The sequence below is a fragment of the Aquila chrysaetos genome, chromosome 8, assembly GCF_900496995.4.
Source record: "Aquila chrysaetos chrysaetos chromosome 8, bAquChr1.4, whole genome shotgun sequence".
In the NCBI taxonomy this organism is placed as follows: Eukaryota; Metazoa; Chordata; class Aves; order Accipitriformes; family Accipitridae; genus Aquila; species Aquila chrysaetos.
This window is the reverse complement of record NC_044011.1, coordinates 17,246,914-17,272,684: the sequence shown is the minus strand read 5'-3', so window position 1 is coordinate 17,272,684 and position 25,771 is coordinate 17,246,914. Positions and strand designations below refer to the sequence as shown.

The 25,771-nt window shown below is 38.6% G+C and overlaps 1 protein-coding gene across 8 annotated transcripts in view; it reads right to left on the bottom strand.

Annotated features, from left to right (window-relative positions):
- Positions 1-25,771, bottom strand: part of ARID1B (AT-rich interaction domain 1B) — a 340,416-nt gene that overhangs the window by 288,921 nt on the left and 25,724 nt on the right. For all 8 annotated transcript variants that reach the window (XM_030021725.2, XM_030021731.2, XM_030021728.2 and 5 more), the window contains exon 2: positions 18,078-18,272. In XM_030021725.2, the coding sequence (XP_029877585.1) occupies positions 18,078-18,272 (195 nt within the window). The remainder of the gene's footprint in view (positions 1-18,077; positions 18,273-25,771) is intronic.

The following is a 25,771-nucleotide window of genomic DNA, read 5'->3' as shown; positions in this document are numbered from 1 at the left end:
TGCCCACTTAACTAAATAAAACTTCTAAGACCGCTTTTACACATACTATTCCAACAAGCTACACGCATATACATGCCTACTCCAGTATACCTATCTTCCAGGATTACAGTAACATCCTATGTCAACAAATAGGGGGGGGGGGGGGGGGGGGGGGGGAGTAAAATTAATTGTGCTTAAACAAACCAGTGAGCACTCTTACCTCAATAATCCTGACATTAATTATTCCAAAGCCCTGATGCTTCATCCAGAGCAACAGCACCTAAAATTAACAATTTCCTCTGCCTGCATAGCTACGTATCCCATCCACGCCCTTGTCAGTTCATGTCACAGTCACTGCAATGCTTCTCTCTGGTGTGGTCACACCAGTTTTGTTACCCCACTGTCCTACACTCCTGCTGACATCTACTTGACTGTCTGCATTGGCCGTATCGTCCCTTGTGTATGTCTCTTGGTTTCTGCTTCCCCTGCTCATCCTCATTTTTAAAGGCCTCGCCAGCTCATCTCCAGACCTTCTCCTACAACACTAATGTCTTAAGCGTGAACTCACATACAATACAGCAAATGCCAGCTACTCTGAAAACAAATCTAGAATCCTGGTGCTGGAGGGGGGCAGTTTCTCATGACAGCAACAAGGCACATTTTGACCAGACGTCAATTGAGACTGAAAGGATTTAAAGACAAGACTGTATTAATGGGGGTGGGGGGTGTCAAATTAAGTGCCAATATAAAAGCAATTAATTGCTGTGTCTACAGCACAGGTGTTTCCACCTGATGTGTAAGAGCATATTTGTTCAAAGCATGCTAGAACTCCAGCACATTTAAAACTTGGATTTCACTTCCATATTTTGCAAGAACACGATTTCTGCTCAATAAAAATTATATGGATAAAGCGCTACTGAATATGCAGCATCAGGTAGGTATTTTATCATTTATTTGCAAGTATCATGCATTTTATAATAAATTAGCATGACAGTTCAGCAGCAGAGTCAAAACTTGTACCCAAGCATCCTAATTACCAGGACTCTTTCTATATTCCAACTCTAATGTGTTATCTCATTTGCTCATTAGTATGTAGTATACATGCATTACTAAAAGCACACAAAAATGAAATTATCATAAACATATAACTACAGTTACATTTTTATTAGGTTTACAGAAATCTGAAAGACTGAACTATTAAAAGCAAAACTTACATATAAAATTGTAACAAATTGTGTATTAAGTTTAATTTATTCTCCAAAATACCCCAGAAAGTTCTAAAGTGAAGAGTTATATTTTATATAAAAACTAGTAATAACTGTCTATTCATTGTCTAGAAGAACTAGAGGTTATTATTTGAAATAATAACTTGAGTATATTGTAACACAGCTCCCAGGCATTAAAAAAATATAAAGCCATTTATTAGCTATTAATAGAACTACACTAAATTGATATGATTAAGTCAGTTTAATCTACTGTATCGTTTTATGAATTTGTTTAACTTGCTTCCTTGTGGTCAATTTTGGAAAGTAAGCTGTTACTCAAACAGTATTAAGACCCTTACTGCCAAAGCACACCAAGACAGAGAAGAACAGATACAGAGGAGTGTTTAGTATGCACACACTTGCACACATTCTTGCATAGAAATTTGCTAAGGTAAGCTTTTCTTTATCTGTACATTTTTGATTTCACAACAAATAGTGAGAATCAAAATAGACGGCTAACCAACACACAAAATGCAAAAATCATTCTCCAGAAGTGCCTCATGCAAACGCAGTAAAACCTACAAGTCCATGCCTGACCTCCTTCCTTGGAGAAACTCTCAATGATCTTCAGTGGGACACATTTGGGAAAGAAAAAAAGAATAGCCAAAAAAAAAAAAAAAAAAAAAGCTTCACAGTTTAAATGGGCTTTACGGAACTGGACCAAGTAAAATTCAGGAGAAAAACCTGTGTGTACCCCATTCACTGAGTCTCCTGTTCAGAAGTCCTCCCCACAAGCTATGGCTGTTAGTGCAACCACACTTGCCCATGCTGCGGAGACCACGGCAGCCCACACACCGGCCTGCCAGCTTGCTGCTGTCTCGAAAGTAAGTTTTTTCTGGAGGATGCAGGTATTACCCTGGTCATGATTCCAAGCAAGACACAAAATAGCATTTCTGTGTCTTCTGAACTCCTACGGTTTACCTGGGATGTTTTAGAAGTAAGAATGCCTTCCATCTCCAGAAGGCATTTTCATACCTTCTACATGCATTTTAAATTAACTTGCCCGATGGCAAACATCTCAGGCGTAAAGAACCCGTCTCCACAAAAAGCACTCACTTTTGCAAAATTAAGAACATTACATTATTTTTAGTAATTAAAGTTCCTAGTTTCTGAAGGCATAACAATGTACTACAGGTTTAATAAATTGACCACATTCTTGGAACATAGATTCACTAGAGAAAGAAAAACAAATACTCTGATTGCAATAATGCAGAAGGAAAGTGATTTCACATTCATGTCACTCTATACTTTGAAGCCCAAGTTAGTTTTCAGATCTTTTAGGGTTATTTTGATTGTTTGAAGATATTCTGCAACACTTGAAGGAGACTGCAAGCCTTACGTGTCATCCACATGTGGCCACAGTTCTCCAGTCAACGTGTTTTCCTTGTCTGTGAAAGTATAGCCCATGCTGTATACCTGCACACTGAACTGAAAAATTATTCTTTAACATTTCTGTTCCACATATTCAGTTATACACAGATTCAGGCCAAGAGACCTGCATCACCTCCTTTTAACCTAAAAGGTTATTCAGTTCTTGGGAATTCTTACCATTCCACATTCCACAATGTGGACCACATTCTCCAGTTCACTGCAGCCATCCTAATTCTTATCTGAGCTCCATCTCCACTAGCCATTTTGAGGGACCAAAAACCAGATTCAGTTTTCCAGTATAACTTTCTTTTACTCAGCCAAATATCATATTAATGCTTTTAAACTGCAGGATTGCACAAGGAACTTGTACTCAACTGATTATATACCATGACCTTCAAAAGCTTTCTCTGTCACTGCTTTACCAGAAGAAAGCGATATCCCGTAAGTGAGACCTGCATTTTAGTTCCTAGATTACAGTGGATTTATTCAAATCAAACTATTGTATATGAGTCTGGTCTTATCTTCATTTAAATTGGCAAGCAGGAAAACCTGGTACGACTAACGTATTTTAATCTTGTCTTGCATTTTTTTTTTGTTGTTGTTATTATTTTAAAGAAAGGTTTAGTCTCACTGATGGGTAACAATTCTGCTTTGTCTTATTATTAGCTCTAGCTTTTGCACTACGCTTGGCAAGTCTTTTTGCTAGCCAGAAAAATGTATTTAAATGTCCACACACACTTACTTAAGCAATTATGTACTTAGACAAGTATTTTTTCAGCTCCTAAATTTAACATGCTTATTACATTGGAAAAATGGTAAACAGAACATTTCTGTCTTACCAGATCATTTTTTTAATTCACAATTAGTGGTCATTTATAGTTGAAGGAATTTGACTCCTTTTAAAACAGGTCTTCGTTAGTTAAAGAAACCACTTTAAAATAAACTTGATCCACATTCAAAAGATCCTTATTATACAAAACAAGAAATAGCTTCAAGAAGCTTCTAGTTCTAAAATTCTGACAGATATGCTGAAGACAGAAACAGCAGGAGAGAATTAAGTTTTTCCTCAATTATTCATTTAGTAAAAAACCTTAAAGCCATTTCCAAGCATCATCTGTAGAAAAAAATTCCTCCAAACCCAATTAGCTTATGACCATTCCCATCTGTGTGTTGCTGTCCCTCTGAAAGTAATAGACATGTTTGTATGTGTACACAATATATCTATCAATCTATACGCATCCATGGCTATAGATTTTATGTTGTTGCTTATTTGAGCTCAATTCTTTCTGCATACAACTTAGTTAAATCAAGCTATGGTCCTTATAACTTAAAAACACTAATTTACTTCTGTGACCAGTTCTTCATCTGCCTCAATTACTCAAGCGTCAGATACAATGCTTTTCCAGACAATTTGTCGCCTGCATTTACACACACAGTTTTTAACAGAAATTCATATGGGTTTCAATACTGGCAGCAGAAGGTGTTCAGTCCCTGTTCCCCCCCCCCCCCCCCCCCCCCCTCAGCGCAAATAACATTCTTAAAGGACTCATCATCCTGCTTCTACTTTATGTCAGTGGTATCTAGCGGGTACTAGCTAGTACCCTCATCTCCTGCCTTCTCTGCCAGGACAGTAACTCAGAAGCATTTAAGATCATTTGCTTTTGAGTACTCAGTGATTCAGAAATACATAATACTGCTCTTGATATAGAGTACCACCTTCCCTCCCCTTCTACCCATTCAATTCTCTCTAAATAGGTTATAGCCATTTATTTTAACACTCCAATCCTGTGAACCTTCCCACTAGATTTCAAGTAACACCAAGTACATGAAGTTTATAATCGTAAATGAGAAATTTCAGCTCCTCTTGTTTATTACCCTGGCTGCCAGCATTAGAGTGTAGGCAATTAAATAGGTTTGGGGGTTTTCTTCCTCCCTCCTGTCATGTCTGGGTACCTTGATCACTTCTGTTCACAAAACGATGCTTTAAATTTCAATGTGCGCTTACGTATTCCTGTAATCTTACCCCCCCTGCCCCCGCTCAGAGCTCTTGCACCCACCCAAGCCAAAGTGAACCCCAGCAAATCGCTTCTCCAGCTACTAGAGGGAGCCCAGCCAAAGAACACGCTCCCTTCCCTTTGCAGACAATAACCAGCTTCTCCAAAACCCCAACAGCTTTCTACACTGAATTATTCACCCTGCCAGTGGGTCACTTCCAGGATCTTTGTTTCTGTCCTGCTTATCAGGAAGGAAGGCTTTTTGAGCACATCAACTGGATAAAGAGGCTTTTAAAAAGCTTCTGCCTTCTGGCAACTAGCATCAAAACCCTACCTTACCGATGTGAATTCTTCCACCAAAGCTGACTGACAGGACAGCTGAACGTGGCTGGGGGACAGGGGAAGGGGAAGAGAGGGGTGCTGGGTTTCTTGCACTAAATGGAAAAGGTGGGTTTTCTTCTATCTCATGGAAAGTCCTGAGACTTGGAAATGTCCCTTGGTCATCATTTTCTGGGAGTCTCAGCAGCCTCAAGAGTATGAGCCATACCTTCCTTTCTTTAGGTCAGAAAAAGCCTGTCAAGATGTATTTTCTGGCCAGTGGAGCAATTCAAGCATCACAGCTCCAAAGTCCTCCAATCCCACAGCATGGATTTACTCCACTTATTTCTGCTACCTTAAAATTTCTGAGATAGTCTGTCATTTTGTTCTATATCAGAAAAAAAGAAGCCACTGCTTCAATGTGCAGTATGCTTTCAAGAAGTATCGTATTCTAAATTAGTGGTAGTGCAGGGTGTCCGAAGGTATGACAAGGAGTCAAGTCCAGGCAAAGACACTAAACCACAGTGGTCAGTCACATACCATCACCAGCTTCATTCAGGAGAATGATCATCAACATTATTCTTAAGATTTGCATGTGCACACTTATTTTCACATGGTAACTCTTTTTCTCAACAGTTATCAAAACATACCTCCATCCAAATGACTGCTGCATCAAGACGTACTTTTTGTAATATGGGTCGAGATTTTTCCACAGCCCTACTGTCACTACGTTTACCTCTACTGTCTCACAAGCAGACGGGAGACCTTTGAGACAGATCAGCTCATAACCACTGCAGTTTTCCTCTAACACCACGAAGGGACAGGTCGCCGCAGGAAGGGCTGGTAGCCTCTCCCACTGCCTGTGAAGGTAGCGCTCCCCACTGAATGGGAAGCCTCCTGTGCCTCCAGTTGGAAACTGCAGCCATAAGAGCAAAATTGACATCAATAGCACAACCTTAGGCAAATCTCACTAAATATCATGTGAGCCAACAGCAGAGCTAATGGCTAGTGGTGGCCTTCCTGAACACAAAGAGGGTTTCAAAGGGAGCCCCCCATCAACACAGTTTCCCCACCCAGAAGGGAGGACAGACAGAAGACTGACCAAGCATCCATAGCACCTCTATCCAGAACAAGGTTTCAGGCTTCCATTATTCACTTATTTTTCCATAAGCAAATAGTTTAACTAGCAATATTAACGTAGCAATAAGGGCAAAGATGTACACCTCTGCCTCAGCTGACAAATACATTTGCAAGGCTCATTTCACCTGCAGCTAAACAGAGAAAGTTGCCCCAAGACAGGGAATCCTAAGGAAAAAAAGACAAGAAAAATCCCTCAAGGCATCTGCACACAAATATACTGTTGTATGTTGCTTGCTCCAATAAGCACTTACACTGCCTTCAACCGCAGGAAAAATTATGGGACAAAAGTGAATTCAAATCCTTTCAAGGGGCCCTATCGCCCAATTCATTCTGCCTTTTTCAGCACAATTGGGATTTTCACAGCATATCACATTCCAGTGTCTGAATATCTCCACTTCCAAAACAAGATGTTAGCAGCGTAGATAAAGAACTCCAGCAAGTGTGTGAAAGCAAGACTACGCTTTTTTCAACCACTGTTCAAATATCAGCTAAAATCTCTTGCCAAGTGTATGAAAATAACAAAGAAAAGGCATCTCTTTAAGGAATATATTAAGTCTTAGTATTCTTATTGCATCCTTTAGGTAAGCCATTCACAATATTTGTTTTCAATTGTAATATGACATACTCCACACCACGTGCATTACTAGACGAACAGTACTACTGAAAGCAATACAAGGAGAGCAAATATTACATTCCAAAACCAAAGACAGCGTAGCAATAAAAAGGTGCAGATTTATGTTAGATTCACTGTAAAAATATCTCCAGGCTAATCACAAACTGTTATAGCATCCTCAGTATTTCCCACTGCTATTGTCTCCCTTCAATGGGGGAGAAAAAATAAGAAAAAAGCTGTGATTCAAAATGGAAGTTCAGTAATTATTTACAGCCCAGTATGTAATCGGCAAAATGACTGGCAAAGTTCTTAGCTCATCAACTCAGATGTATGTAAGCAAGGCATTCCTTCCCCACGGTAGGCGGCCCCATGTCAAGCAGCTATGTGCTAGAACTTGTCCTGTGCTACCTGTTCAAAGGGAACTGTGCAAGAATATTTCAAGCTCTGACAGATACCACTTTGTGCAAAAACATCCACAGGGGTATTAAAAAAAAAAAAAAAAGACAGCACTGATGTTTCAGCAACCCCTGTGTCAAGAAAGGTGCTCTCCTGCATTTCTATTGACACGCAGAAAGTACATGATCATTCCTTGTACAATCAGTGCTAGCACTGCTGATACTGCTCCTCTACTAGTCCCAGGCTCCTTTCCACACCTTTTTACCAAACTCTATTATTTAAGACTTTGCAGCCCCCTTTTTCAGAGATGGTACTGAAACTGCCAAATAATTTGTGAAATTTTGCATCTCTGAGACAGTAAAAAGTACCCAACAAAAACACAATGCAGTAAAAAAAGCTACCATTTGCAGCATTTCATTACTACAGGATAAACAAGTGCCAAAGTGTGTTGTCCTTTCTTTCAGCAAATATTTATAAAAATCTTGAGGACACTTAAATTTATTACCTGAAAGGATTCAGGACTCAGTCATTCCTGCTTACAGCTGGAAGTGGAATACATACGATCGGGTCCATGTATAAAAAATACTTTTCAAGTAAAAACATGTTTTCTCCACTAAGCAGCACACTACACGCAGCGTGCATCTTTCCACATTCTTATAAACAACTGCCTTACAACCAGGTTTCATTACAATAACTAATTTTATCCTCTGGGCTAAAAAAAATCTTTTTTTTTTTTTTTTAAACCAGCTTTACAGAAGGCAGAAGTTTCAGAGTTCCTGCAAGTGAGACTAAAGCAACTCCAGTAAAAACACAGCAACTCACACGTACACAGGGTTCTGATATTTAGTCAGGTTTTTATTCTGCTATACAGGATCTTAATGCACACCAAGAATAGGAACATATTTTTAGTCAGTTCTACATGTGAAAGACAAAAATGGGATGACAGAACATGAGAGAGAAAGAAGAAAGAAAAGCCTACACCCAAAGTATATCTGATCTTTTCCTGGATATTCTTCAATTACTTTTTGTGGTTATGCTCCTCTTGTAACCCCTGCGTTACAGGCCTAAAGCAATATTAGAAAACATTATTTTTCTTGTAATGTATGAAATAAAAAAAGAAAGGTGAAGTACCTACACAGTCTTGGCATTTACTGAATCTACTCTTCACTACTTGCTTCAAGACTACAAATTTACTCAGGTCATAAAACAATCTTCAATTTGAGAAGGATACATGGGATTTCTCACAGCATCACCTTGGAGGACTGAAAACCCACCTGCCTGCTCTCCAACATCAGGTACAATTTTTTCCTTGGCGAACGCAAGGTCTAAAGTATCATTTTCTGCCGAACTGAAGGTTCATTTTAGAAATAATAGTTTCTTCCCTAGAACAACTTTCCAAACGTAAAAGGGCCATAAATCTATTAAGTACACACTTCCCAAATCTGCAGGGGGATATCTTGGCCTCCGATTCTCTTCAGCTTTGCCAACCAGCAATAAAATGAAACCAATGAAAAAAACACAAACCAGTCAATTTGCATCTGTCCTCCAGTATGGTGGAAGGGTCAAAGCACATGCCAATTTTTCAGCACTGCCAGCTGGGAGAGTTAGGAGGTACAGCAGAGGTGAGCAGTGGAGTTACTCAGAAGGGGCAGGAGGAGCTCCAAGCAGAGGTCCGTGCTGAGCAGCCCTGCCTGCTTCCTCCATGCACGGGCTCTATCTGCTCTTTGCACCAACTCGTACATACTTGTTTTTACTGAGCACCACATGGACAGCACGAAACAGTTCAGACTGAGAGAGACAATCCTGTGAAAAGAACAAGGGGGTTGCGCTAACCTGTCCTGTAAAACATGTATTTGCCAACATGGCCTGCGAAACACACATATGCACATAGACTCAAGATAACTAATGTTACTTCTATAATTAAAACATCATCTTCCCTAAGTGGCTATATAAACCTTGTTTATTTTGATTGGACTCTTTTCTCAAACGACAAGTTGTATTACAGTTTGCCAAGAAATACGCAGAAATCTCTTCATCACTGTTCTGTGAAACAAACTAACAGCAAGTGTAATTTGTCCCTTTGAAGTATATACCAAAGACAAATCCACTCACTTTCGAAAGGTGCAGTCGAATATAAGATTCAAATATGCTTTCTAATATTGTCCAGTCAATAAATTGTTTATTACCCGTTAGGTGTCTTGTTCTTAACACACAAATACAAAAGCATTCCTAAGAAACAGTGTTCAGAAGAGGAGGAAAAGGATGGAGTGTACAAAGAAAAAAAATAGACACTGATTTTCTCCTTCCTCCTCTTCCCTACCCCCAAAAGACATTGTAAGATTCAGAGATCAAATACTTATCAGCAAGGATACAACCATTTAACACATTTGTTCTAATTTTAAGCAAAGCAATGAATAAGAAGTACAAGTACCAGAGAAGCACCCAAAAACAGGGTCACACAAGGTAGCAGAAGAACAAAAGCCTACAAAAATTAAACAAGCTGTAGCTTTAAGTTATTCCTTAAGTTCTTAAATCTTTCTTTCATCCATCTTGAAAAACAACAAAACACCAAACGCTTCAAGTATTTGTATTAGGATCTTTATATGCGCCCAGTTAGTATAGTTATAAGAAGCAATGCAATATATAAACAAACACGAGTTTTAGAAAAAATGACCTATAAAGAATGTTAATAGTCTTAAACATACTGAAGATTTGGGGGGTTTTTAAAGATTTTATAACTCATCTGCTCCCATAAAGTCTTAATGTTTTAGGTGATAAAACATACAAAACTGAAGCAGGTCGCTGAGCAAACTTTTATTATACTGCATGGGACCCATGTCATTTAAGACGGACTACATAAAAAGGTGTGGAAAATGCTTTTGATTTTTTGCAGTACTTAGTATGCTACTGTAAAGCTAATTTTTACTTAAGTTTTGCTGAAACTAAATCTAACACAAATCTTAGTTTAAAAAAAACCCAAAGAGCTGCTGGTAGCAACAGGAGTCTAATCTTGAGCTACTGGAACACCAGATATTTCTTGAAAGGACTATTGTTCCAAGAAGAAAGCTACCTGACTCTGCCCCAGTGTCACCAAACTTAAGTGTACTGACCTGTCTCATTCTGAGATTCTCTTCAATTGACTTAGAGGGCTGATTCTGCCGATGCTGCTATCAACTAAAGTCACCCAACCTCAACAACGTGGCCCCCAAGTGAAATTGTAGCTCCACTAAAGTCACAGCAAATTTCACACTGATTTCAGGCAGGTTTCACCTCCTTATCTTCAGCCCTATTTTCAGCTGTGGGAAACACAATCCCTTTTTTAAAAAAAGCAAACTCAATTTCCTCCCTTGCTTCCTCTGAATAAGTTCAAATTTACAGACAATTGATAGTATCTTCCAAGAAACTTGGTATACCAAGACTTCCAAAAAAATGCCGAGTTGGCCCCCGGGGACATTACAGAAAGTATGGTTACAAAAATCTTAACGTGCATGTGCATGATGGGTCTGGATGTCACTTCAGTATTTTGAAGTGTCAATTATTCTTTGATGAACATTATTACCAGAAAACTACTGTTTAACAGAAAACTGACTATAATATTAGGAGTAACAGTTAATTATTCCTTACCTATACTTTAAAACCCTCCTGGCACAGTCATCATATGGCAGCTGTTGAATAGAGTAATGCAGCAGCCTTTTCTTAAAGCAAAATGCTTATTTTACTTCAAATGTAAATAAACTCATGTCTCCTGCTGCCATGTAAAATGAGCTGTTTGTAAGTAAATGATTTTGTATCTTCTTAGTGAAGCAAACAGCCCTCTGTTCGCCACTTCTGATCACCCAGATCTATTTCCTGCCTAACTCCAGTGTAGACTGACAGCTAATCCTGCTAGCAAACCAAGTTCTCAACAACAAGGTAACTGCTGCTTCCTTAACAGCAACCTTTTTCAGAACACCAACACATAGGGTTTGCATGTTTTCCTCTCATGCCCCCACTTCCCAAGCAGAATAACAAATGTGATTACAGCTACTAAATATTCCAACTGAAGTACAATCATTTAGCAGTAACAAAGATACATTTTATTTGGCATAGTACGTTGATGATTCTTACGCACTTTCTATACAAATGTAGACTGCCATTTACTCCAGGATGGATGTAAAAATTAGCATTTACTGAACATCACTACATGGTAGTTGAACAGATAAAAATGTCGACCCTATCTCATTTCCAAGCTTTCTCTCACCAGCTGAAGGATCAGCTCTTTTTCCTTTTCAACCTACATTTTTTCCACACAGTTTCAAAGAAATGATAGAGGCTACTGAAATGTTTCTATTTACCATAATAATGCAATTCTGCTACTTTAGGGATTTTCTTCGGTAAACAATCTCAGATGACCAGCATTAAGATGAAGAGCTAAGCTACCATAAAGACCCCAAACTTATGTCAAATTTGATTCTGTGATTATCTGTAATCTGTGCTCACCTCCCGCTATAGAGTGAATTACACTCAATAGAAGGGATAATTCTAAAGGAGACAATACAACATAAAGCCTTATCCTGCCATGAACTAAAGTAGCAGCCTTTTTTTCAATTTAGTCAATGAGGCTTAGTATACCCAAAAGAAAGAACCACGCTAAACATTTTCCTACAGTCTGCACAAGCAGAGTATTTAGCATTTTCCCAAATCTGAAGTTTAAAAATTCCATTTCTTTACATGACAAAGAGCAGCAACTTTTTTTGCAATTATTAACACTTGGCTATCAAAAGATCCATTCTTAAGGATGACCTTACAAGGGAGACAAATAGCTGTGACTTCTCATCCCTTTTTCTGATTCATAAGAGGAAGGATTCAAACTTTACAGTCTCCAGGAAGTATTTCTTCTACTTACTTTATTAAGCTTTTTTTTGCTGGAAGTTTACAGCAGTTCAACAGGATGGCAGATAAATCATTCAAATAAAATTTTGGAATTATTTTAATTCAAAGTATTTACATGTTTTTAATAGAAGAGGAAACTGGGAAAAGATTAATCTTTAAGAGTTTCAACCTTTCTGCTTTCCAGGAATTACTAAGAAGGTCCATAATATACTAGTGAGAGGTCCAAATAAATGCCCAGGAAAAAAAAGCAAAACAATAAACAAAACAAACAAAAACCCAAAATAAAACACACACACCCCCTCCAAACAAAAGAAAAATAACCACCCCAAAAAAAACGCAAGGTAAATCAAACAAAAATCTGGAAAAACATACTTCTGAAGCACACGCTGATCAAAGCTTCACAATCCCTTTTTATGTGTGCATATGAAGTGTGTCTATCAATCTTTTTGAAAAAGCAACACATCTCGATGTTTTGTCCTCTGCTGGTTGTTTTTGAGATTCAATCATATTGATTCATTCTCTGTTCTTGCAAAATAAATAAGCTAAGAAATGAAAACGCTGCTTATTTTCTGTGTCTGCTCCCTTAACCAATACCAACATCAACTGTGCTAAAAGCTGCTTAAGACCACAAAAACCTGCAATCTATTCAATATTCTCTAGCTGGTGAGGGCAGTTATACACAGAAGACAACAAACGTATCACTCAACTAGTATTCGCTGTATGAATGCACCACATTTTAAGTTAATGGTTCAGAGCAAAACATGACAGTAAGCCTCACTTTCTTGGCATACTTCAATCTTCTAGAATTAAAATTATTTCAGAAGGTAACACACACACAAAACCAGCCACCCAGTAGTAAACACATTGGTGTTTGCTAGCTTTAAAACTCTACCTGCCAAGCCAACAGCCAATTGATTTCCTTGGCGTAAATTTGACATTTCCAATCCGGGACATTACCCAATATGAGCATTGTAAACCCTTTCCTAAATGAGGTAATCACATTGGTGCTGCTATAGTTCTGGTTGACTTGCAGTTTCCATTACAATAAATCTTTGCTGCACATTCCCAGAGGTTTTACAACTTCTCTGCCCCTTTAAAAAAAAGTTACTCCAAGTTGAAACCTGCCACATAAGACTCCAAAAAAAAAAAACCAAACCAGCATATTTTCCTTGAGCCTCAAAATAATCTGTACATTAAAAAAAGGGAAAAAAGAAGTTTCTCTGAATATTTATTTTTTAGTTTGCAAATCAAGAATGTAAAAACTGTTAAAAGGACAAGTGATTAGCACCCTTTCATCTTATAATAATTCTATAGCAAAAAAAGCAGAAAGGATAGACTGAGGCTCAAGCCTCATAACTGACTTGCTGCAAGCAGGCTCAAGGTATTAAGACAACTCAGTACTGAAAGGAAAAAGTACTGAAAAACTCCATTTTAAACAGCTATTAGGAACAGCTATTGTACATATCCACACACCTATCTTTCATAAAGAATTTACTGTGCATTATAGCAACACAATCCTATTTACACAATAAGTTGTTGTTCCAGTCCATCAAGTACACAAGGAATTTTAATGCATCCTAAAAAAATCAATTAGGCAATGATCATCTGATTAAACAGGCACATCACACCATTCAATTCTTTCAAACATATTCATAAATCCAAGCCTTCAGACTTTGCTGAAAACTTCCAAAACCTGGGTTATTAGGGTATACATGGGTATTTCAAGGAGCTGATTTCTAAGCTCAATGGAATTCAGCACAAACTAAAGTATTACATGCTATTAACATGAAAAAGCAACACCATGGTAGGAAAAAAAAAAAACCACAAAACCCCACCTTCTTTTAATAAGTACTCTGAGGTATTTCTAGTCTTAGCAAAAATATTTTTACAAAGTAGCAGAAGGCTTTCCTACAGCACACAGCACTAAAGCACAGAAACAGTTTGACAGGCCAATCGAATCAAAGCCAGAAACTGATTAGGGCATCATCACTTGCTTGCTTGAGGTCCAAAAGGGGGGGTGGGGGGTGGGGAGAGAAGTTAAATGAAAAAGAAATTATTGTCTTTATAATCAGATCTTATTACTCACACTATAGTGAAATGTAATGCAAAATCAAGCCTGAAGTTTGCAGGTGCTAAGTATCCCTGGATGTTAGGATTTTCAATTTTGACATCATCACTTCGTAATTCCAAGAAATATCTAAGAGATTAGAAACTGGAAGTTAAACCTGAAAGTACGTTCTTCTGCTTTCTGTTTTTACATACATACTGTGATCTCCCTGAAGTCCTAGGTAAGGAGTGCTAATAACGCTAAAATTACATTCATCCTATGCAAACCAGGAAAGAGAGGGCATGAAATGATGAGATAGCAGTATTAAGATTTACATGCAAGACCAGCATTTTAAAACCTTGGGATGCAAACACTGGCCTTGTTGCAACTTTTATTTCAATCATGTTGAAAGCTGACCACATATACACAGGTCATCTTGCTCCCAGCTTTCCCTTGCCTCATTCCCCTCCCCTCCCACTGAAAGAGGACAGGAAAGAGACAAAACCCCAAAAGTTTCCTGACAACATAAAAATCTCTTTGTAAGTAATTCATTCACCATACATATTTATGCCTACTGACAAAAGGGACATAAACTGTCAAGTCTGCAACCCTATAAATTAAGTAAATGAGTCTTTTAGTAACACCTTCCTTTCTTATACTGCCCCTTTTATACAGGTGCAGAATAATTTGATTTTTAATCTCCTAACCCGTTAAGACAAATTTACCCAAATCAGTCCAAATGCTTTATATGTTTAACTCACAGTGAGTTAACTGGACGTGCCCTTAAAATTTGACAAAATGCTGCAGCATTCTTCAAATTGCTTAGCATTTTGTCACAACTCTTCACATGATAAATCTGGATCTCTGTTGTCAAGCGTTGGAGAAGAAAGAGAAAACCTCAGATTACCATTAGCTTCATCACAGTTTTACCTTTCTTTCCCACATGCCTGCTATATATCTCAATCCCTTTATCTTTAGTTATATTAGTGAGTAATACAAAAAGATTGTCTGCATTTCAAATTTTGCCCCTTACATAAGGCTTAGTGTTTTGTTCTGGGGCTCATCGTTGTAACACAAGAGATGAGTTCTAAGTTCAAATGCTTAGGAGGTCTGGTTTCTCTCTTCACAGCATCCTTTGCAGCCATGTCACAGAACATAGCCCATACTTTCCGTACTCTCTTCAACATTCTGCGATTTTCACACAGAATGTTAAGAAAATTTGGGGTTTTATTTGCACCTTCTTGTTTGGTATCAAGCATGCCTAGACCAAACAGCAGTTGTAAGAGAATATCTGCAGCATTACGTAGATATCACTTTTTCAACAGGTTAGCAGGCTAGGCTTGACACCCATGCTGCAGATACGTAGAATGACTCCACCTGATAACATTCCATCTTTTTTATCCTCTTTAATCTTTCACTGCTTATGCCAGAGGCCTCCCTTCCCACAAGCAAGCTCTTCCACCTCTGGGCTGCAGGCTGGAACACACTACTCTCTGCTGCAATATGACACAGACCAGCTACCTACATCTAGGCAATTATCTTCATTTCTACCATTTCCATTAATTTTAGCTGGATCTTTAGGGTGTTGTTTTTCATCTTTATTTCTTCATTTGCAGCATCCTGCAGCAGAGCCTGCAAGTTAAAATCTGTCAAGTCCCATAGTTCTAACCTCAAGCCACAACACTTGCTGACAAAGAGCCAGACTTAACACTTCAAGGTCTTCTTCAAAATTCAAAAATCTTCACAGTCTAACAAAAAGCCTGCTCATTTCATCCAAGGAAACAGAACTGACACCTTCGGCTATCTTTGGGCAACAGCAGACTATAACTTCAAATAAGAACAAACTCTCCCATTGATGTTTCCCACTCTTCCTACAGTGTGGCACTTCCACCCTCATAATCCACCTACCCAATGCTCTCTCTGCACAATACTTAAATCTGAGCACTGTATGTGTTTAAGGCCCAGTACTTTTTAACCAATCAAGTTTTTGGAAGTGCCTTGCGCTTTTGATAAAATTCAATGAGACACTGTAAAGGACTCCAATTTCCAGAAAGTACTGAGATTCATCTTCTGAAACTTCTAGCAATATTATTTATTTTGTATATATTATATCTAGAAGTAGGTACATGCTACACAGACAATTTTAACAAGCATAGCTAGGCTCTCCTTATTTAATATTCATGTCACAGGAGTAAAAATCCAGCCAGGAATCAAACTGTGGCATCCTGTGCCAAAGACAACTTACCACTCAGCTGGTAAGTTGGCAATTCAATTTACAAACCTGCATTCCTGCATTTTAATCCTTTGTAGAAAGGTGGTAATATATGAGCAATATGAAAAGAACTGGATTCAGATCATTAGAGGTTCACAAACCAAACACACGAAGCTTTGGAGGCTGTCCAAAACAAAATCATGCCTAGGTGGTGATGTCCGTTCAATAAAAATTCAATGTCATAATTATCCTCTCACTTTTTCCCCAAAGAGCATTAGTGCTCAGAACTGTGCTGCTGCTCAGCCAATTATATTAATGCTGTGAGAAGACAGATAGGGCCAGCAGCCAATCACTGTGCCAGGTCACTGCCTGCTGACGGGTAATTTACAATTATCAAGCAATTAGCAAATGAAGTGAAATTTCAACACTCATCTCCACATAACACAGAATAACTCATTTTAAAATTAAAAATATGTTTTAATAACTTCATTTTGGCTACAGCCACACAGAGAAAAATAAAGCCTCCTTTTTTCAATTTCTCCTCCTTTTACGACTGACAAAATGCTTTGCTGTCTGAACGTAGCAACCAAATACATTGTTTGATATTTCCAAACTGAACAGTCTCTTCCTTACAAGCAAGCATCTATTTAACAACAGAAAAGAATAAAAATGAAGACTGTTGATAATGGTACTATTTACCCAACTACTATATTTGAAACTATTATTTAAATAACCACCTGATTAATATCCTGTCCTGGTGGATGGGTGGTAACAAGAATTAGCCAGGCACCCATCTGCCAAGTAGTCCAAAATTTTCTTTTATTGTCTGTTTTTAACAATACATTACATAAAAAAAGCTAATCTGCAACTGGTCAGGTGCACAAAACAAATGTTGTTTCCCATTAATGATCAAGTTATTACTCTGTGGGGCTCACAACAAAGTATAGAGCTCCCATTGCCTACACTCACGTTCCTAATCAAAAAAAACCACAAACCAAACAAATTAGTAAAACACAACTTCTCAATAACCTTGGTTTATCCACCCCCTCTAGAAAACCACTGTATCTTCCTTAGTATATGGTATGAAGGTTGGAACTGACCTTCTTTAAAAGGGTAGGAAAAAGGCAGAAGAGGCCACCATTGACAGTGAAATCCAAATAGATAAAAGGAGAGTCTTACATTTCTGTGTCCTCTGATATAAAAAAAAAAAAAAAAAAAAAAAAAAAAAAAACCCTGACTTTAAAGAGTTGGAAAAGGAAAAAAAAAAAAAAAAAAAAAAAAAGGAAAAGCTACAGGCTCCTACCAAAAGGAGAGAGAGGGGGGAAGAAAAAACAACAAACCACCACAAAAACAAACAGCTGATATAAATATGTAATACTTGTGTATGCACTGGACAACACTAGTCTTGCTGCACTCATGTCAGCTCTAGGTTTTCATCTTACATTTAAAGGTATCTAAGCCAGAGAAAAAGAGAATTTAAAAAAAAACCCAAAACAAAACAACAAAGCAACCAAAAAATATACAAGTCTAAATGATGTCAACTGGAAAAAAAAAGAAAACCAATGGCTTTTGACATACTTCTCTCTCCAAAAAGGTACCAGCAACAAACTAAACTCTTTTCTGACTATGGGGTTTCAGAAAACATTCACACTGCCAATAAAATATATTTACTTTTAAAACAGTCCTTCACCCTCCTTCTGCACGAGAAATAACGATTTATGATGTTTTTGGCGGTTTGGGTTTTTTTGGTTTTTGGGGGTTTTTTTTGTTTTGTTTTGTTTTGTTTTTTAACTTGCACCCTCTGTATTACCACAGTGTCAGAAGGGAAGAGAAGGGAAACCAAAGCAACACAGAAAAATCCTCCACAAACCTGTTGCTGTGGATACTGCATTCCTCCCATGGCTGCCGGGGCTCGGCCCTGCATTCCCACGGGATAGCGCTGGGGGCCAGGAGGGCCGTAGGACTGCCCCGGGTAGGGGCTGCTCTGCTGCGTCTGAGAGTGAGGGTTATTGCCCATGCCGTACAACTGAGGTCTCTTCATGACCATTGGATCCATTGGACTGCCCTGTTGTTAAACACAAACAAAGAAATACTTTAAGATATGGAAGGAAAAAGGTCAGAATAGCCACGCTTACCACAGGCAAACTATACACGTGTTTTCTCAATGCTTTATACATCAAATACTGACTTGACATACAAACGGAGCAAGTACCATACTCTGGTTCTCATATTAATTGATGAGTTTTTGAATGGTGAGTTTGGGACTTCCATTGCATTTAAAAAAAAATAAAAAAATAAAGATTTGCACTCAAACTTTAGGTTGTCTCCTACCTACAGAAAAAGGAAAAAAACTGCCCAATAAATTTCAGCTTAAGAAATAATCAAGTATACTGTTGTAAATTGATTAGCATCACTGACTTTAATGTTTAAACATAAATAAAACTGTGTCTATCAAGAGAGGCACAAGTAGTGGACAAGCCACTTGACAAAACACCTATTTTCTTACCTTGAAAAAAGGGAAAGTGGAAAGAAATTTTCCAAAAAAGTGCAAGGCACACAAAGCTATATTTCAGCACTTTCATATTGCTATTGTGTGCATTAATAAGTTTCCAGATCAAAAGGCAAGTCATAACTCACATTTTACGTGAAAGTTTATTTGCTTCCTTAATAGACCTCAGAAAATCCAAACTGCAATCACTGATGGAGGGGGAGGGGAGGCAAGGGAGGGAAGTTTTATTTTTAGATTTTTTGGCAGCACTTACCAAGCACTGTAACAGTTTCAGGACAGGTGTCAACCATTGTGTGGTATTACTCTCATGTTTTATTACTGAGGACTAACTGAACCAGAAAAAATATCATACTTCGTCAAGTGCAGCACTGTATTGTTAATATGACATCCATTTTTTAATTCCCGAGTGCCAGTTATATTCATGGAAGAAAGGGGGAAAAAAAAGCTTTTAAAAAGCCTATCACAAACTCGTCTTCATGAAAGGGACTTATCCCCCCCCCGCAAGGAAAAAAACCTATTAATTCAGCCAGCCCACCCCACCGCCAGGAGCAGGATTCCTTCCTGTAGCACATTTTATACATGTTTTCCTACAGTATACTGTTGACCAGTTTCATTTTAAAGCCTCCTCCGTAACACAGCTTCTACAAGTCCTTTCTGGCTATTATATTCTGAAGTAATAGTATGACAATAAATTACATTTCCCCCCCTCCCATTCCTGTTTCTTCTCATTATTGGTGTTTGTACTATTAACATACTGTAGCTTTTTTTCCCCCTATACACACAAACTATACACTCTCCAAAGCAGTCAATGCTTAATGAACCATCATATGTTGTTCTTACTCTTTCCTTCCTGCAAGTAAAAAAACCTCAAAACTTGTCACTTTATTCACTGGCTCTCCGCACCCTTAGCAATACCAATTTGCCAGGAATGTCACCCAAGCCAAATAAAGTATTCCAAATGTGGACACACTACACCTGATGAGGTGGAAATGATAGCCTCCTCCTCCTCACAGGACACCTCCATTCACTTCAGAAGAGGACTGCCCTTTTTTGCCACCACAGCCAACTGCACATTCACTTCTAATTTTGGGCGAGTATTACTCAGCAATTTTCCCTTTATTATTTGGCTTCTTTGTGGCCAGATTAGCAGTTTCTATTTTTCACCACTAAATGTCCCTGGGTAATTTACCATTTATATTTCATACTTTTCAAAATCAGTGGTTCCCCAACCACTTCAGGCCACCTGACCCATAACAACAATCTCATATTTTTAATGTTTGGGGTTTTTTTTAGGCCATCATGCACTCTTACCACACTTAACTAAAAACAACACAAAGGTTCAGCAGATGAACTAGAGATTCCTTCTCATAGGGTCCCAGGGAACAACTTAAATTTCCTCCTACAGACCAAGATATTTTATCTATGTTCATTTCTGTGTTTTAATGTTCATTCTGTGCATCACCTGTCATATTCATCTTCTCAAATATAAATCCTTGTTCAAAGCAAATCTTGAGTTTCCTTCACAAGATTCTCATGAAGCCCAACAGCACTGTTCATCGCCACTGTCTTCTGCTTCAGGGTATTATTTCCAGGTCTCAACTCCAAAAACAACCTTTACTCAAACTCAATTTTTATTAATTTTGAGTGTAACATTTTCTGTTCCGCATCCAATACTTAAATATATTTATAAACAATGCAGATAGCTACACAGTTAAAACAGCCTGACACTTTCCATTATTAATACTACTTTCAGGTGCATATAAACTTTGCCAAACTTCAACCATTTAGGTTGAAATTTTCCAGGCCATATGTATGCCTGAGGCTGAAATTCTCTGGAAAATTCAGCAGAAACAGTTCAGCTATGTCTTAGAATGAGGTCACAGAAAAATACATCGTTTATGTTCTTACATAAAACACTTAAAAATACCTCTTGAATACCATGCTTTGGGGCAGAGAATTTTAATTTGCCAGGGTGACATTGGACATTCGGGAAAGGCGAGGTGTGTGCCCCTGTCGACAGAGAGCACCCGAACGTCACCAGACCGCGAGGAGCACGCGAGGAAGAAATGGGAGCGCACGAGCCGCACTTCATCAGAGGAGTCACAAGGTGTATGGAGGCAGCCTCGAATTTCCCAGACAAAGAAAGAGGGACAATGGGTTTAAAGCTGTGGAGACAGAATTGAGGCAGAAGAGTTGAAGGGAAGAGGAGGAAACACGGTCAGGAGATGACATGGATACAGGCCAAAGAGTCTCTGTCCTCTGGACTAGTGACCTCCAAGTTGTGGAGGGTCTTTGTGTGTGTGTGTGTGTGTGTGTGTGTGTGTGCGCGTGCGCGCGCGTTAGGGGAGTGAGCCCTCACTGCCACTTCATCCTCCCTCCCTCCCTCCCTTCCTTCCTTCCCTTCTTCTCACCAGCCTGCTGTCTCTTCGCTTCTCCTTGTCCTCTCCAGAAGAGCTGCTCCTCTCTCCCTCAGGTGACATCCCTCCACATCAGAAAGGTGGAGGGGTAAAGAGCCAGAGATACTGCTGTAACTCCAGTCACCAGGAGTGGTAGGTGACCCACACACTGCTGAAACTGAGGGGGCCGTAGTCACGGGGTATGGGTAACGAGGGACCTGGGCACACTCAGAAATACCTGTGGACACTGCCAGTCGGGCCTCAGGATCAAGGACTGGAGATACTGAATACGAGAGGGCTAGCCTGAGAGAGCAGTAAATATCCCTAGGCAAGTTACTGGGACAACCCAGAGGGACCTACCCTAGATGTCAGCACTGCCTGTTCCCTCTTCCCTCCAAGATCCAGGGGAAAGAACAAACAGTAGAGTCCTCTGATTATCTTTAGGGTTGGAGAAGACAGACCCAGTGAGGAAGCTTATCTCATCCCATGCACTGGCCAGAACCTACAGAGGGTGGCAATTCACCACTGCTATTCCTGAGTCCCTTCAGATTAGATCCCAACTGTCTGTGCAGTGCAGCTAAAGGTAAAGACATCTACCAGTGACTCAGTGGCTGTCAACATATTTCTGCAAGGCAAACCAACACCAAATACCTAGCTCTTCCCCAGGTTTAAGAAACATTACTATTGCTGAAGTTAAGAGCTGTTGGAATTAAGTTTGCCCTTGCAACGTTATAGGTCTCCTTCACAGATGTGACTCTTACCAGTCTTTAAATACACGGTCACGCTTTTGTCCTCACAGGCAGTGAATGGGCCTGCTCTAGGGATCAGTCGACAGCAGTGCAGTGACGGGGCTGTTGTGTGCTATGGGACCAAATGCTCCACTTACCACATGGGTAGTGAACGAAACAGAAGATGGTATTACCATTAAGGTAGCTGTATGCTGCTCAAGTGGAACTGGAGTCTACCCCTGCATCTGCCACAGTTTTTCACTACAACAAAAAATTTCCAAAATTTACCAATTTAATGCATCCCTCACTTCCTGACTTGAAATCATGGGATTTAAATTGCAGGAAATGCTGCGTATCTACAACTGCAACTACTTTTGAATTTGATGAGAGATGTGCTTTGAAGGTGTTTTCAGAAGCTGTATGTTTCAGAAAATTTAACCTACAGCCATCATAAACAGGTCACCCAAACTTCCTACAGCAATGCCTCAGTTTCCCATCTGTAAAAATTTAAAAAAATCCAAACAAAAAAAACCCCACCTCCTCACCAGAGAGGTGATTTTAGAATTTAATATGACCATGATCAATACCATCAAAAACTCTCTAACAAAAGAACAAATTTTGTCTTCAGAACAGCGTATGGTGAGAAAGACCTGGAGCCATACACTGAACAGAAAGAAAAAACGGCTGCTCATCAAATACTGTCCCCCATACAGTAGAAGTAAAAATTTAATTATAACTTTTTCCAACTTTAACACATGTACAGTTTTCAGCTTTAGCATTCTTTTAAACTGCAAATTTCATTTTTACAGCAAGAGTTTCCTTCATCCATGACATTTTGAAAAGTTATTTAAAAGGAGTTGTTAGTCGAGAAATACGTATTATTATCTTATCTGAAGGTTCCTTTAACATTAAGTTCAAATACTTTCTTTAACATTGGTTACAACAGTTTTCAAAGACAAGTTTTGGGTGACAGGATGATTTTGACAAGTATCAACCTCTCCTTGTTGTAGGGTTCAACAACCAACCCCTCCACACTTGCTCTCTAACATTTACCGAAAATGACAGCATTGCTTTAACTGCAGCACATTCTTCTAAAACCCAGTAGGCATGTATGACTATGAATGGATGATGTGTATATTTTCACATCTTCCATGCCTTAACTTAATTCTACTACATGCTGTATTGCAAAGTTTTAATTACTTTTTAAATTTTATTTTAGCATCACTGCAGTCATCAATATTCATTTGTTTCCCCTCCCTTCCTTTACAAAGGGTCCAATTTTTCTCTAGTGCTGTTTTACTCCCAATATACATATTACCTTTTTACCAATTTAGCTAGTGTTTGCTAATGCTATTTTTTTTACTGTCATATTCTGCCAAGCAAGCCTGAATGGATTCTGCCTTTTGCTTCTGATTCCGCACCTCCTCTTCAACTTGCTGCATTTCATTTGAACTTTGCATAGATCTGCAGTTCCTCAAAATACCTCAGTCTTGTTCTTTGCTTCAGTCCACAGTAATATTATAGTTTATAACGCCTTCATTATAGAGCCTATCTTGTGTCAGTATCAGATTCATTTGCACATGTACTATCAGGCTTTGCAAGAACAGAGCATTTCTTCAGAGTCCTTGCCTATTATGTGCCTTGTGAGTGCATTAAAACACCGAACAGAAGGTTTGCTAATGATTTCAATAGGGCCAAGGTTTCATTCCCAGTCTTTAGGACTGACAGTCCAGCCATTAAGATAGGACACAGAAAAGCCTATACTGCCTACAAGTAGCAACTGACAACCTTCTTCTGTTACCTGCTGCTTTTTTCAATGTTTTGTGTAAAAGAATATATAGCTCGGCATTTCTGCTACATGCAGAAGTGGAAAAATTAATATTCTATACCCACTTGTAAACTCAGTATCACCACCACTTCTGCTCTCCTCCTAGCCAAAACAATCAAATAAACCACCTCACCCTGAAGTACCTGGAGATTCAATTTTACCTTTTCTAAAGTGAGAGAAAAAAACACTACCATCTTCTCTCATCACTTAACCAGTGTTTTCCCAGATATCTTATCTCTGCTCAGATCTGAGGCAGGGTGCACACCAGAATAACTTGAGCAGCAGTCTGACCAAGATGTATCGGCTCTTCCTTTTGCGACATTCGTGATAATAGTATACATAATGCATACGTAACAAGTTATCAATTAATGTTTCACTTCTAACACCAAAACCTTTATTTGAAAGACATTTATGAGTATGAACAACACTGGTCACAGTCCCAAAATGTAACTTATCCATCTAAAGATGCCACAAAGAACCCCACCACTGAAGTCTCAAGGCAGGGAGGAGTGGGAGACACTTTAACAAAGGTCACAGTGGGATTCACATGTGACGGTAGAGCTCTTATACAAGGCAGACAGAGCAATTCACTACAAGACAAGAGTATTCACATGAGATATAACTACTCTTCAAATGAAAGTGTGCTTTTGTGTTTGTTTCAACAAAAAAAACTGAAAGAAGCATTGGTTTGGCTGACAACAGCAAATGCTACAATTTAAAGGGACTATAAGCCACAGCACATCCCAACAACTAATGCTACATCATTTGCGCCTGTAACAAAACAACATGAACTCAACACTCTCAAGCAGGCTTGCCCTCAAACTCCTAAAGCTACTGAATACAATAACTCTTTGTTTATTCATTGATCTGCAGCCAAAGCTTCTGCTTATTAATACCAAAGCCTTGAAACCTCATAATAAAGACAGCTGACAATCAGTTACCGACATTCCAAGAAAGATGGGCATGGAGCTTTCAGCTCTAGGTCAGGCACCAAGTTACAAATTTATCACTAGAGATAATCACAAGTATTCACTACAATACAATGACACAGCTGGCATGAGGACGCAACCGGGGAAAAGATAATCCATTCCTAGATAATGCCATCATTTGTACTAACATGTACAAGGACTCCTCAGCCAATGTTTTTACACGACAAAAGCCTAAGTATCAAAACACAACTCTTGTTACATATGTTTTAGATATCCATTTAAGAAAGACGCACACAACTATTAAAAAAGCATTGATGTACAGCATTAAATTCTGACCTACATTAATATTAAAATCTGAGAGGTGACTGGCAAATATGCTTCCTATTTTTTTTTTTAAATAGGAAGTCTACAGTCTGTACTTTACTAAAATTTAAATTAAAAGTCAGTTGCACAAACACAACAAGGAATAAGCAAAAACAAAACGACAAGTTCAACATAAGCCTATGCTGAAGGAAAATCCAGTGAATGAAAAAGCATATACTAGCAGAGATTTAACAAAAATAGCAATTTTCCTCGTCTTAAAGGCACCACATACTGTCTGATTTCAGCTGCAGGGAGACATCAGAAAGGTAATTTCCCACCCAAACCAGAAAGTAAGTAATTAAAAAGGGGAAAGAGAAAAATCAAAGCTATGCCCCACCAAAAATCAACTACTACTACACTAGAATATTCACAAATAATTATACAAGCAAGTGTCTCTGCGGGGTGGGGAAAAGGACTATGTATGCCTGTTTTCCAGCTTTTTTCTGGGTCCTTTTTAACACAACCTGAAAATGGGAAGGTCAGTAAGTCAGCCATTCTCTAGTTATTATTTTGTAGATAGATAAACCTAAATGACTACTGAAAGAACAAATCACAACAAACATAGCAAAAAAAAAAAAAAAGAAACCTGTTTTTAATGAAGTATACACAACTAACCTCTTCAGTTGCCACTACCAGTGCATGCAAAGGTTAAGACAACATCAAAAAGCAATTATACACATTTATCACACCTGATGGCCAAAACAATCCTATGTTTCTGACAAGTTCACATGGCTATACAGCTCAGAACTGCTGCCCTTCAAGTTGCCTTTGTCATTGCCAACCACCGACATACAGATAATAACCTGATAGC